At 41.6% G+C, this 12,780-nt stretch overlaps 1 protein-coding gene and 1 pseudogene across 1 annotated transcript; both read left to right on the top strand.

The window, feature by feature from the left end:
- Positions 1 to 1,741: 1,741 nt before the first annotated feature.
- LOC109893635 (signal recognition particle 19 kDa protein-like) lies at positions 1,742 to 3,738 on the top strand (annotated as a pseudogene).
- A 2,220-nt stretch (positions 3,739 to 5,958) lies between these two features.
- On the top strand, positions 5,959 to 11,728 carry c3ar1 (C3a anaphylatoxin chemotactic receptor). The gene is made up of 2 exons (XM_020484882.2): positions 5,959 to 6,221; positions 9,467 to 11,728. Exons 1-2 carry the CDS (start codon positions 6,217 to 6,219, stop codon positions 10,554 to 10,556), a joined length of 1,095 nt encoding a protein of 364 aa, XP_020340471.1. The 5' UTR covers positions 5,959 to 6,216; the 3' UTR covers positions 10,557 to 11,728.
- The last annotated feature ends 1,052 nt before the right edge of the window (positions 11,729 to 12,780 follow it).

Below are 12,780 nucleotides of genomic sequence, written 5' to 3'. Positions count from 1 at the left end.
CCTTCCACCTCCAAATCTATCCCGCTCCAGAGTACAGGCCTCGGTCTAATGCTCATTCCTTTGACGATAAACACGAATCCAACCATCACCCTTGGTGAGACAAAACCACGACTCATCAGTGAAGTGCACATTTTGCCAGTCCTGTCTGGTTCAGCGACGGTGGGTTTGTTGCCGGTGATGTCTGGTGAGGACCTGCCTTACAACAGGCCTACAAGCCCTCAGTCCAGCCTCTCTCACCCTTTTGCGGACAGTCTGAGCACTGATGGAGGGATTGTACGCTCCTGGTGTAACTCGGGCAGTTGTTGTTGCCATCCTGTACCTGTCCCGCAGGTGTGATGTTCGGATGTACCGATCCTGTACAGGTGTTACACGTGGTCTGCCACTGCGAGGACGATCAGCTGTCCATCCTGTCTCCCTGTAGCGCTGTCTGAGGCATCTCACAGTACGGACATTGCAATTTATTGCCCTGGCCACAGCTGCAGTCCTCATGCCTCCTTGCAGCATGCCTAAGGCACGTTCACGCAGATGAGCAGGGACCCTGGACATCTTTCTTTTGGTGTTTTTCAGTCAGTAGAAAGGCCACTTTAGTGTCCCATGTTTTCCTAACTGTGACCTTAATTGCCTACCGTCTGTAAGCTGTTAGTGTTTTAACGACTGTTCCACAAGGTGCATGTTCATTAATTGTTTATGGTTCATTGAACAAGCATGGGAAACAGTGTTTAAACCCTTTACAATGAAGATCTGTAAAGTTATTTGGATTTTTACGAATTATCTTTGAAAGACAGGGTCCTAAAAAAGGGACATTTCTTTTTTAGCTGGGTTTAGAACAGAACAGGACCCTGATTTGTATGTATTTTTTACTAAATGTAGGCCTATACACTTTGAATAGTCAAATAACAAAGAAACAAACTATTGATAACTGTTTACTTGAACACTGAGTAAAACACTAAATTTAAGTGACTTGGATAGCCATTGAATGCAGTGGGATCCTCATCTCATTTGAGTGTTGGATTTAGGCTTGGGGTCAGTTTGTATTGAATGCAATCAATTCAGGAATATACATTATATTCCAATGCAATAATTGAAGAGGTAGGATAAAGCAATGAGGATTGTCTCTGAATGGATCAAGTTGAAGTTTGATTGACCAAGGTGTGTGTGTGTGTGTGTGTGTGTGTGTGTGTGTGTGTGTGTGTGTGTGTGTGTGTGTGTGTGTGTGTGTGTGTGTGTGTGTGTGTGTGTGTGTGTGTGTGTGTGTGTGTGTGTGTGTGTGTGTGTGTGTAAATGTCCATTGGCTCATTTCTCTGGTTGAGGGGATATGACGCCACTCCCTTTTTACCTGTAGGCCTATCGGATGAGAGCATTCTGTAGGAAATGCTACCCAGCCATTGGAAGGGAGGTTGAAATGAGCACAAGTAAAAACAACCATTATTTTATAAGGTATAAAACTGATCAAGTGTATTTCATTGTCCTTTCTTAGGCCTTCTAGTAAGACAACGGACAATTAGTCACTTGTAAAAAAAAATATTGTCACAAAAAAATATATCAATGTTATTTGTCAGGCCAAGCGATTTACCTGCTGCATTTTTTTTGGCACGTCAAGGCTGGCCTTGGGCTGATTTTAAATATGTAACGGTGCCTTCAATTGCCATCACCATTAGGTTAATCTAGGTCGTTAACAGGTATGCCAGTCGATCATTGTTTACTTCGTCTTTGTTTATATTTTATTTCACACTAGAAGCAAATGGGGTAAGCAAAAAAATATATAATTATTTTGTCTTTACAACTGATGTTCAACACAACAGTACATGTATTTATTGTTTGGGAATTACTATAACATGCAGGACTAAATGCATGTCTATAACACAGTCCCCCTCCAAAACTACACATATTTGGTTAGTGGAGACCCTGCTGAGTATTTCCCACCCTGCTTTAGCTGAGACAGGTAGAAAAGTTCTCTCTCTACAAGCCAATAAGTGTCCCATATATGTGTATTGCATTGCAGTGAAAGGAGTGGGTGGAGTAAGGAGTCACCAGTACTCTGCATTAAACCCGTTGCCCAGCACAAGAGACCCATTTAAGTTTAGCAGACTGAGTAATTCCAATAACAGTTGTATTTTTATTAAAATTATATTTCTATCAATATAGCTTACACAATAGCTTTCAACATCCCAGTATTTATATAAACGTTCAAAATAATTGGTGGTGTAAAAAATAAAATGCGTACAACTATCATTTTTTTTCTTCCAGATGTGGTTGCGATGCTGTGAAAGACCATTGTACTGCACTAGCCTGCAAAACAAAAAATGGATATGTCTTTGCAGGAGGACTCTTATTTTGGAGGAAATAAATCTGCTATCATGCTGCCAGCATAATATCCTGCTGCTAGGAGAAATGTAATCATTTTCTCATCTTTCTTTTGCAGGTTTATCTGCATATACCCTTCCTATGTAAACAGAAAGAAGACCCTTGCAGAGGGGAGACGGATATCCGCTGAAAAGGTCAACCAAACCTGCAGGATTCTTTTTATTTGTTTGGTTCAATACATGGTGGACCACTTGCTTTTGCAGATATATCCTGGTGAATGTGTACACACACCCACCACTCACAAACTCTTTCTGAAACAGATTTTTTTTCTTTGTAGTTTGTCACACGAGTGTTGAGGGACATGTCTGACATGTTGGTTTTCATCTCTGTCTCCCCAACCAGGCAGTGGAGAACCCTACTTGTGCTGAGATCCGTCATGTGTTGACAGTAGGGGGGGCAGATGTTCTTATGGAGATAATGGATTGCATACGTTTGTTCTTTTACATGTTTTAAAGAAGAGGGTAACTCGCCTCAGTACCACTGTGTAGCAGTAGCTCCAACCTAGGTGAATCCACAACAGACATTTTCCATTGTCAAACATTGAGTTATTTAGCAGACGCTCTTATCCAGAGCGACTTACAGTAGTGAGTGCATATATTTTCGTACTGGTCCCCTGTGGGAATCGAACCCACAACCCTGGCAAGCGCCATGCTCTACCCACTGAGCTACACGGGACCAAATGTAATCATAGTAGGTTAAGGTATGGCGTTGCCTAATTTATAAGTCTCTCATTGTTATTTTACTTATCTATCACAGAACGAAATGTACTCTAGAGAGTGGAACAGGGATGTGACTTTCGGAGGAAGAGTGCGTGTACAGCTGAAGCAGGAGGATGGAACTCTCTGCCCAGACAAGTTTGCATCACGTGAGTGCTTGTTTGTGAAGGGGAGAAGCAATGACCTATGGCTGAAGTTAGTAAAATGGGAAGCAATGCAGTTAGTTTTACCATCAACTGCTTTATGTTATTTAAAATGATTCTCCTCTCTGATCCATGTTTGAAAGTTCTGCACTACGGTCCTTCTCTAACACTGCCCTCCTACATGTTACACATTCCAGTTTGTGGATGCAACACAGTTGTGTAAAACACACTTTAGTACTACAGCTTTATTATCCTGTCTGAATGTCCCCGAAGGTAAATACGTGATGATCTACTGTGCTGAGATGATCCCCAAACTGAAGACCTGGATCGGTGGCAGACTCTGGCTCCCAGCAAGGGGAGGGCAGCAGGAAAGCTGCAAGAAAGCTAAAGCAAAAAGCTAAAGCAAGAAAAAGAGGAAGTAGCCACACAAAGTCGCCCATGTTGCTGTTTGTTGGTTTCGCACAGTAACAATACTAAGGAAGGAAGTATTTCGCAAGGAACTGGTACAGTGGCAGAAAGAATGAAAGAAGATTAATTTAGGTGATGTCATTTTGTATAGGCCTACATGTGATGTTTATGCCATCAGTCACATGTAATTGTAAAAAGACATATTTTGGGGATACGGTGCATTCGGAAAGTATTCAGACCCCTTGACTTTACAACCTTATTCAAAAAAAAAATCCCCTCATCAATGAACACACAATACCCCTGAATGACAATGCAAAAACAGGTTGTTAGACATTTTTACAAATGTATAAAAAAAAATTTTTTAAGTACAACTTTTACCTAAGTATTCAGACCCTTTACTCTGTACTTTGTTGAAGCATCTTTGGCAGCGATTACAGCCTCGAGTCTTCTTTGACATGACACTACAAGCTTGGCACACGTGTATTTGTGGAGTTTCTCATTCTTCTCTGCAGATCCGCTAAAGCTCGTTCAGGTTGGATGGGGAACTACGCTGCACAGCTATTTTCAGGTCTCTCCAGAGATATTTGATCAGGTTCAAGTCCGGGCTCTGGCAGTGCCACTCAAGGACATTCAGAGACATCTCCCGAAGACACTCCTGTGATGTTTTGGCTGTGTGCTTAGGGTTGTTGTCCTGTTGTAAGGTGAACCTTCGCCCCAGTTTGAGGTCTTGAGCGCTCTGGAGCAGGTTTTCATCAAGGATCTCTCTGTACTTTGCTCCGTTCATCTTTGCCTCGAACCTGACTAGTCTCCCAGTCCCTGCCGCTGAAAAACATCCCCACAGCATGATGCTGCCACCACCATGCTTCACCGTAGTGATGGTGCTAGGTTTCTTCCAGATGTGACGCTTCAGGCCAAGGAGTTCAATCTTGGTTTCATCAGACCAGAGAATCTTGTTTCTGGTCTGAGTGGAAAACTCCAAGCGGGCTGTCATGTGCCTTTTATTGAGGAGTGGCTTCCGTTTTGCCACTACCATAAAGGCCTGATTGGTGGAGTGCTACAGAGATGGGAGAACCTTCCAGAAGGACAACCATCTCCACAGAGGAACTCTGGAGCTCACCTCCCTGACCAAAGCCCTTCTTCCTCGATTGTTTAGTTTGGTCGGGCCGCCAGCTTTAAGAAGTGTCTTGGTTGTTCCAAACCTCTTCCATTTAAGAATGAAGGAAGCCACTGTGTTCTTAGGAACCTTCAATTTTGAAGACATCTTTTGGTACCCTTCCCCATATCTGTGCCTCAACACAATCCTGTCTCGGAGCTCTGAGGACAATTCCTTCGACCTCATGGCTTTGTTTTGCTCTGACATGCACTGTCAACTGTGGGACCTTATATAGACAGGTGTGTGCCTTTCTAAATCATGTCCAATCAACTGAATTTACCACAGGTGTACTCCAAGCTGTAGAAACATCTCAAGGATGATCAATGGAAAGAGGATGTACCTGGGAGGTATGAGTATTTGTAGATGAAAAATGCATATTTGGCATACATTAATGTCATAAATAGACAAGATATTGAGTTTCTTAAACTAAGGTGCAGACGGAACCGGGCAAATAGAGGTGGCTAGTCTTGCAAATGTATGATGAGTAATTTGTGTAGGTAGGAGGCGTATGTACTGGCCCAGACAATGTTACAGTAATTGAGATATGGCTAAATTAAACTATAGTATAGAGCAAGCAAGCTTGATTAACCAAACCAGTAATCTTTCTGATGATACCAAAAGATTTCTTCACTTTGCTACAGACAAATTATTGAATATGATCTTTCCAGGATAGCTTTTCATTATTTAGAACTCAGAGGAATCTAGTGGATGTGACTTGTTTCATTTAATTCCCACCGATTTAAGATTCTGCCACTTTTTTTATATATATTTTTTACAATATTTCTTATTCTTACTTGTGAATACAATAAAGTTAGATATTTATTTTTTTACATTTAAAAAATAATTTGTTTATCTGGAACCATTCAGAACATTTGTCTTCATTAATTAGTGCAATAAAATCAAATTGGTATCATCAGCAAAGAGAATGGGAAGTACGGAACACAGCAGCACGGACCTTGATATAGATTAGGAATAACAAAATTCCAATTACCAAACCCTGTGGCACTCCACAGGATATCTTGGCCCTGGTAGATGCGCACCTGTTTGCATGAACAAATTGCTCTCTATCATAAACATAACTATATAACTAATTGTATGTGTAATCATGAAAACCTTAATGCAATTTAGAAAGTAATATTTAATGATCAACCGTGTCAAATGCTTTGGATGTACTGTAGGTCTATAAGTCTACGCATAGCCATCGTTTCAGCTTTCATCTGATGACAGCAGAGTTTATTCCAATAATGTGCGAGAGATGTATCTGTGGTTAGAATTGGGGGGAATTGCTTTGGTAAGGATTTGCCTACTGTATATATCGGATGTTGTTGGATAGATGGTATCAACAGCTGCTGATGTAGTTTCCTGTGGGTTTGCCTCAGTTCTCTCTTGTGGTTAAAAACTGAAAACAACATTTAGAAAGGAAAGCTCAAAGATGGGGTAGGTTTTATTTGTATTTTCAGTAGAATTGTAGGTGAACTTTTGTGTAGTACCTGTTTAAGTTATTTACTTGTGGATGGAAGATACTGTGATAGACCATAGCTTAGCAGTAAATTATAAATGCCTTTACCAGCAGCTTTGTGGCGTTGTGAGAAGAAATTTACTCTTCAGTTACTAATTATGCAAACTAACAAACAACATTCTGACTACATTGTAGTCACCAGCCTAGTCTCAGAACATTTCATATTATTCTGTACGTAAATCCGAGACACCTCATTTGGAATAATATGGTACTTTTGGTATGGTTGCATAAGACAGATGGTTACTTAAGGCAAAATCAAAAGTAGGGTGGATGGGCTGGCGTATAACACGAACAGCTTGATCATTTTAGCTAGTTAGCAACTTTTCAACTACTTGCTACACTACATTTTGTATTTATTATGTATCCCCATTTAGTCACCAGCCTAGGCTCAGAGCATTTCGTATTATTCTGTACGTAAATCCTTGGATCCAGCAAAATTAAGGCAGTTTATAAAATGTTTAAAACATTACAATACATTCACAGATTTCACAACAAACTGTGTGTCCTCATGCCCCTACTCCACCATTACCACATATCTACAGTACTAAATCCATGTGTGTGTGTGTGCGTGTGCGTGTGTGCGTGTGTGTGTTTGTGTGTGTGGAGTGCATAGTACATGTTATCGTGTGTGTTTGGTAATGTCTGTGCCTACGTTTGTGTTGCTTCACAAGGTGTTTTTTTAATCTGTTTTTTAAAATCTAAATTCATTGCTTTCATCTGTTACTTGATGTGGAATGGAGTTACATGTAGTCATGGCTCTATGTAGTACTCTGCGCCTCCAGTCCAGTCTGTTCTGGACTTGGGGACTGTGAAGAGACCTCTTGTGGCATGTCTTGTTGGGTATGCATGGGTGTCCAAGCTGTGAGCCAGTAGTTTAGGCAGACAGCTCAGTTCATTCAATGTCAATACCCCCTCCACTTTGAGCCAGATGATATTGACATGCATATTATTAATATTAGCTCTGTGTACATCCAATGGCCAGCCGTGCTGACATGTTCTGAGCCAATTGCAATTTTCCTAAGTCCTTTTTTTGTGGCACCAGACTTCTCCCCATCTTAGCTACTACTGTATCAATATGTTTTGACCATGACAGTTTACAATCTAAGCAGTTTAGTCATCTCAACTTGCTCAATTTCCACATGATTTATTACAAGATTTAGTTGAGGTTTAGTAAATGTTTTGTCCCAAATACAATGCTTTTAGTTTTAGAAATACTTTGGGCTAACTTATTCCTTGCCGCCAACTCTGAAACTAACTGCAGCTCTTTAAGTGTTGCAGTCATTCAGTCGCTGTTGTAGCTGACGTGTATAGTGTTGCGTCATCCGCATACATAGACACTCCGGCATTACTCCATCAGTGGTGTGTCGTTTCCCCCAGCTAAACTGGGGAAATCCTGATTCTACCTGGATTATGTCTGAGAGGCTTCCATTTTATTAGCAACTGGAATAAGCAATTTCATGTGTCAAGTGCAGCTTCTGGTTGCTCCACATTCACACACCACAGACCAGCAAATATTCTTTACATTAACATATGAATCACTGCTACATGTCCAAAAGTATGTGGACTCCTGCTCGTCGAACATCTCATTCCAAAAATATGGGCATTAATTTGGAGTTGGTCCACCCTTTTGCTGCTATAACAGCCTCTGCTCTTCTGGGAAGGCTATTCACTAGATGTTGGAACGTTACTGCGGGGACTTGGTTCCATTCAGCCATGAGCATTAGTGAGGTTGTGCACTGATGTTGGGGTGATTAGGCCTGGCTCGCAGTCAGTGTTCCAATTAGTCCCAAAGGTGTTCGATGTGGTTGAGAGTCAGGGCTCTGTGCAGGCCAGTCAAGTTCTTCCACACCGATCTCAACAAACCATTTCTGTATGGACTTTGCTTTGTGCTCTGGGGCATTGTCATGCTGTAACAGGAAAGGGCCTTGCCCAAACTGTTGCCATGGAGTTGGAAGCCCAGAATCATCCAGAATGGCATTGTATGCTGTAGCATTAAGATTTCACTTCACTGGAACTAAGGGGCTAGCCTGAACCATGAAAAACAGCCCCAGACCATTATTACTTCACCACCCAACTTTACAGTTGGCACTATGCAGATTTGTCAGTCGGACTGCCATATGGTGAAGCGTGATTCATCACTCCAGAGAACGTGTTTCCACTGCTCCACAGTTCAATGGTGGTGAGCTTTACACCACTTCATGTGGAGGTGTTGTTTTCTACCTTCACCACCTGAGGGGGCGGCCTGTCAGGAGGTCCAGGACCCAGTTGCACAGGATGGGATGCAGAGCCATGGCACCAAGCTTAATGAGGAGTTTGGAGCGTACTATGGTGTTGAAGGCTGAGCTATAGTCAATGAATGGCATTATTACGTAGGTATTCCTCTTGTCCAGACGGAATAGGGCAGTGTGGAGTGTAAATGCAACTGTATCGTCTGTGGATCTATTGGAGCGGTAAGAAAATTGAAGTGGGTCTTCTAGGGTGTCAGGTAAGGTAGAGGCGATGTGATATGATCCTTAGCTAGCCTTTCAAAGCACTTCATGATGACAGATGTGAGTGCTATGGGGCGATAGTAATTTAGTTCAGTAACCTTTGCTTTCTTGCGTACAGGAACAATGGTGGACATCTTGAAGTAAGTGGGGACAACAGACTGGGATAGGGAGAGATTGAATATGTCTGTAAACACACTAACACTGGTTTTATCCTCAAAGCAGGCGAAAAATGTGTTAAAACCGTTTTAGCTAATCCTTCCCTTAAGCCTAACCTTAAACCTTTAACCTAAGTCCTAAACTTAACCCTGACCCCTAACTAACGTTGGCGAGCCAGCTAAAGTTAGCCACCTAGCTAGAATTCGTAACATAACATGTTTTGCAAATTCGTAACATATAATGCAAATTGTAGTTGGAACATATAAAATGGATGCTGGACATCCATAAATTAATTTGTAACATAAATTGATTTTTCAGATTTACTTATAGAATAATACGAAATGCTCTAATACCAGGATGTAGTTACACATGCCATATAGACAGTTTCCATCAATCATGAATGGTTATTTGACGTCAATGACAATCCTCAATGCCATGAAACATTACATTAGAACATAGATTGTGTTTTAATGATTAAGTCAGAATATGAGTGACATTCTGTGTCAATTTCTCCATAGGGACAACATGGATTTCTCAGAGCATTATGGGAATTTCTTAGAGAATTATGTCACAGAAGCTTATGGGGAGTTTGACTTGTATTATGACCCGTTACACGAAACCTCTCTGTCAGAACAAGGGCATCGATCCATATGGGTGCTGTCCATAGTTCTCTGCAGCATTGCCTGTGTCCTCGGTATCCCAGGCAATGCCTTTGTCATCTGGATAGCTGGAGTGAAGATGAAGAGGACAGTCAACACTGTCTGGTTTGTAAACCTGGCTGCAGCAGACCTTCTCTGCTGTGTCTCCATACCCTTCTCCATAGCTGACATCATACTGAACTCTCACTGGCCTTATGGAGAGGCTATGTGTAAGATTCTTCCGTCCATGGTTGTACTCAACATGTTCGCCAGTGTTTTCACACTGGTTCTCATCAGCCTGGACCGCTTTGCCCTGGTCATCCTGCCTGTCTGGGCCCAGAACCACCGGAGCATCACCCTGGCCTGGCTGCTCTGTGGTCTGGTCTGGGTCCTGGCCCTGCTCCTCAGCCTCCCCTCTATGATCTACAGAGAAATTGTAGTCCATGATGATATGAACATAACACTGTGCATCTATAACCACCTACAAGACAAAACTGAGGGCAACCAGTCGCCTATCAAAGCCACCAACATCACCAGGCTTATACTTGGCTTCCTCATCCCCCTACTGGTCATCGCTGTCTGCTACCTGCTGATCGGTAGGAGGGTGAGCAGCGGCCGCTTTAAATCCCAGAGGGCCTTCCAGATAATTTTGGTTGTGGTGACGGCGTTCTTTGTGTGTTGGCTGCCTTATCATGTCATTGGACTGGTGATCGAGTATGGCAAGGAAGCCTCCCAGGTCATGGCCAGGGCTCTAGACCCCCTGGCCATCTCTCTGGCTTACATCAACAGCTGTCTCAACCCTGTCCTGTATGTGTTCATGGGTCAGGACTTCAAGGAGAGGGTCAGGGTTTCTCTACGTAAAATATTTGAGAAGGTCTTCAGTGAGGATGTGACTCTGCGTTCCTCTGTGTACTCCAAGGGACAGTCACAGCTCTCACGGGCCACCAACTCGTCTGAGGCTCAGGTCTGAGTCAGAAATGTCTCAGACCTAAAATGAGTAATCTGATATATAAAACATTTTATAAGCAATTAAGAAATTAGGCTTTGACAGTAACAAAATAGGTTTTAAAGTTCAGTCCATCCATGCCTGATTTGAAATGTTACATGTATGGTTTGGTGTAAAGCTGTTGGGTTTTTGTTTGAAATTTGTCCTATAAACTCTCATCTATTACACTTGTGTTTTTCTTATCAGTGTAGTTATAATGGGGTGTGGAGGAAGGAAGTACCACCACTGTAGATTACTCTGAAGACATACTAAAAAAGTTTTAGTCACACACCCATCTTACACCCTCATGTAGCACTACATCTATCATTTAAAAAAACAAACCAATAAATATCAACTGGGGCTGGTTGGTGTAGTTGGTCTCCCGAGTGGTGCAGTGGTCTAAGGCACTAAGGTTCGAATCTAGGCTGTATCACATCCGGCTGTGATTGGAAGTCTCATAGGGCGCAATTGGCCCAGCATCGTCTGGGTTTGGCCGGGGTAGGCTGTCATTATAAATAAGAATTTGTTCTTAACTGACTTACCTAGTTAAAGGTTAAATAAACATCTCTAGATATGCACCACAATGTGGTTAAGAGCTTCGAGAAACACCACAATTAAACTTAACTAACCCCATATGCTGCATGTGTAGTTGTCCGTGGAACTGAATATATTGAAATGTTCATTTTCATGTGTCAGAACAATCAGAATACCCTTTTGCTGACAGGCCTACTCAGAGCTATCTCCTGTTATGAGTATGTGATGACTTTCATTGGGTGGGATGGAGTTTAATTGGGACAGGAGGAAGTGAACTATTAGCTGATCCTCTGCTGGGAAACTGAAACTTATATTTCACCCTGAGTTCCCTTTTTATCTTCCCTGTGTTACATTCCTCCTAATGGATGTAGGAGCTATATAAATAGGATGACGAGAATGAAGAAATCCCCTCAGACCACAACAATGTGAAAGTACACATAAGGGAATGTCCGTTCCAGTAATTATCTTTCTGTATTTAAACTTGGAATCTGCCTTCTATGTCCTGTATGACTATCATTGGCCAATGCTATAGTGTATTGATGTGGACAATAATTACACTTAAATGTTATACCATCCATCTGTTGCATATTTGATCAAATAAATCAATTCTATTTTTATCAGTAGCTGTGTCCTTGGTCATTGATAATGTATGATGTCATACTTCAGAAAGAGTCGCATGCTGTATACCAGAGATAATGTTTATTCTTATTCAGTAATTTTTTCATTACATCTAACTGAAAGGAAGAAAACAGCATTAATCCTTTACATAGCATACCTCGCACGTCAATGGAGGAAAAAACACCTTAAATCCATTGACATTGTGGTCTTTCAAAGCACACTTCTAAAACAGTACAAAGAAATCCTGATACACCCAAATAATGAACCATTCAATACGTAAAAACACATTTCCTACGGCATCGAAATCATCTATTGTAACACCAATATATAAATCACCAGACCAATATGACGTGAGCAACTACAGACCAATCAGTATCCTCCCTGTCATCTCCAAGGTTTCAGAGAAAGTGGTTATGGAACAGCTAACAGCCCACTTGAATGTGGGTAGTTTTCCCCTTCACCCCATGCAGTTTAGGTCACTCTACAGACTCTACAGAAAATGTATATTGCTATCTCCTAAAGATGATCAAGGCCAAGCTGGACAAACGAGGTGTTGTAGGTGCAGTTCTCCACCTCAGAAAAGCCTTTGACACTGTTAGCCACAACATCCTCTCCAAGCTATCCATCTTCATCTCAAGTGCTTTGATTAAAAAAAGCATGTACTTCTCCACAAAACTAAACGGACAGGTGTACCCAGACATACTCATCCACAGAAAAAAAATCTGAGCAGACAAGAGTTTTAAAAAATCTGGGCATTATCCTATACTTTAAACTTTAAAAAAAACACATAAAAAATATGTCCACAGTATCAGATACTGTATATTCTCTGAAATGTTTTGAATTCACTCTCTACACAGGCAGCCAAGTTGTATTTACATGCAATGATCTTCTCTCATCTGTCCTATTGTATCACCAGCTGGTCAACAACACCATAGTACCGTCTGTTGGATTTGACATTTTGAACATTGAGATATTGAAGACATGATAGATCAGACGCATAGTATACTTAAGGAGTGAGATCTGTAGAAAGACAGAGTGGCTGTGGAATGTGCTGGGT

This window comes from Oncorhynchus kisutch, linkage group LG6 (assembly GCF_002021735.2).
Source record: "Oncorhynchus kisutch isolate 150728-3 linkage group LG6, Okis_V2, whole genome shotgun sequence".
Classification (NCBI taxonomy): domain Eukaryota; kingdom Metazoa; phylum Chordata; class Actinopteri; order Salmoniformes; family Salmonidae; genus Oncorhynchus; species Oncorhynchus kisutch.
This window is presented reverse-complemented; position numbering and strand designations above follow the sequence as displayed.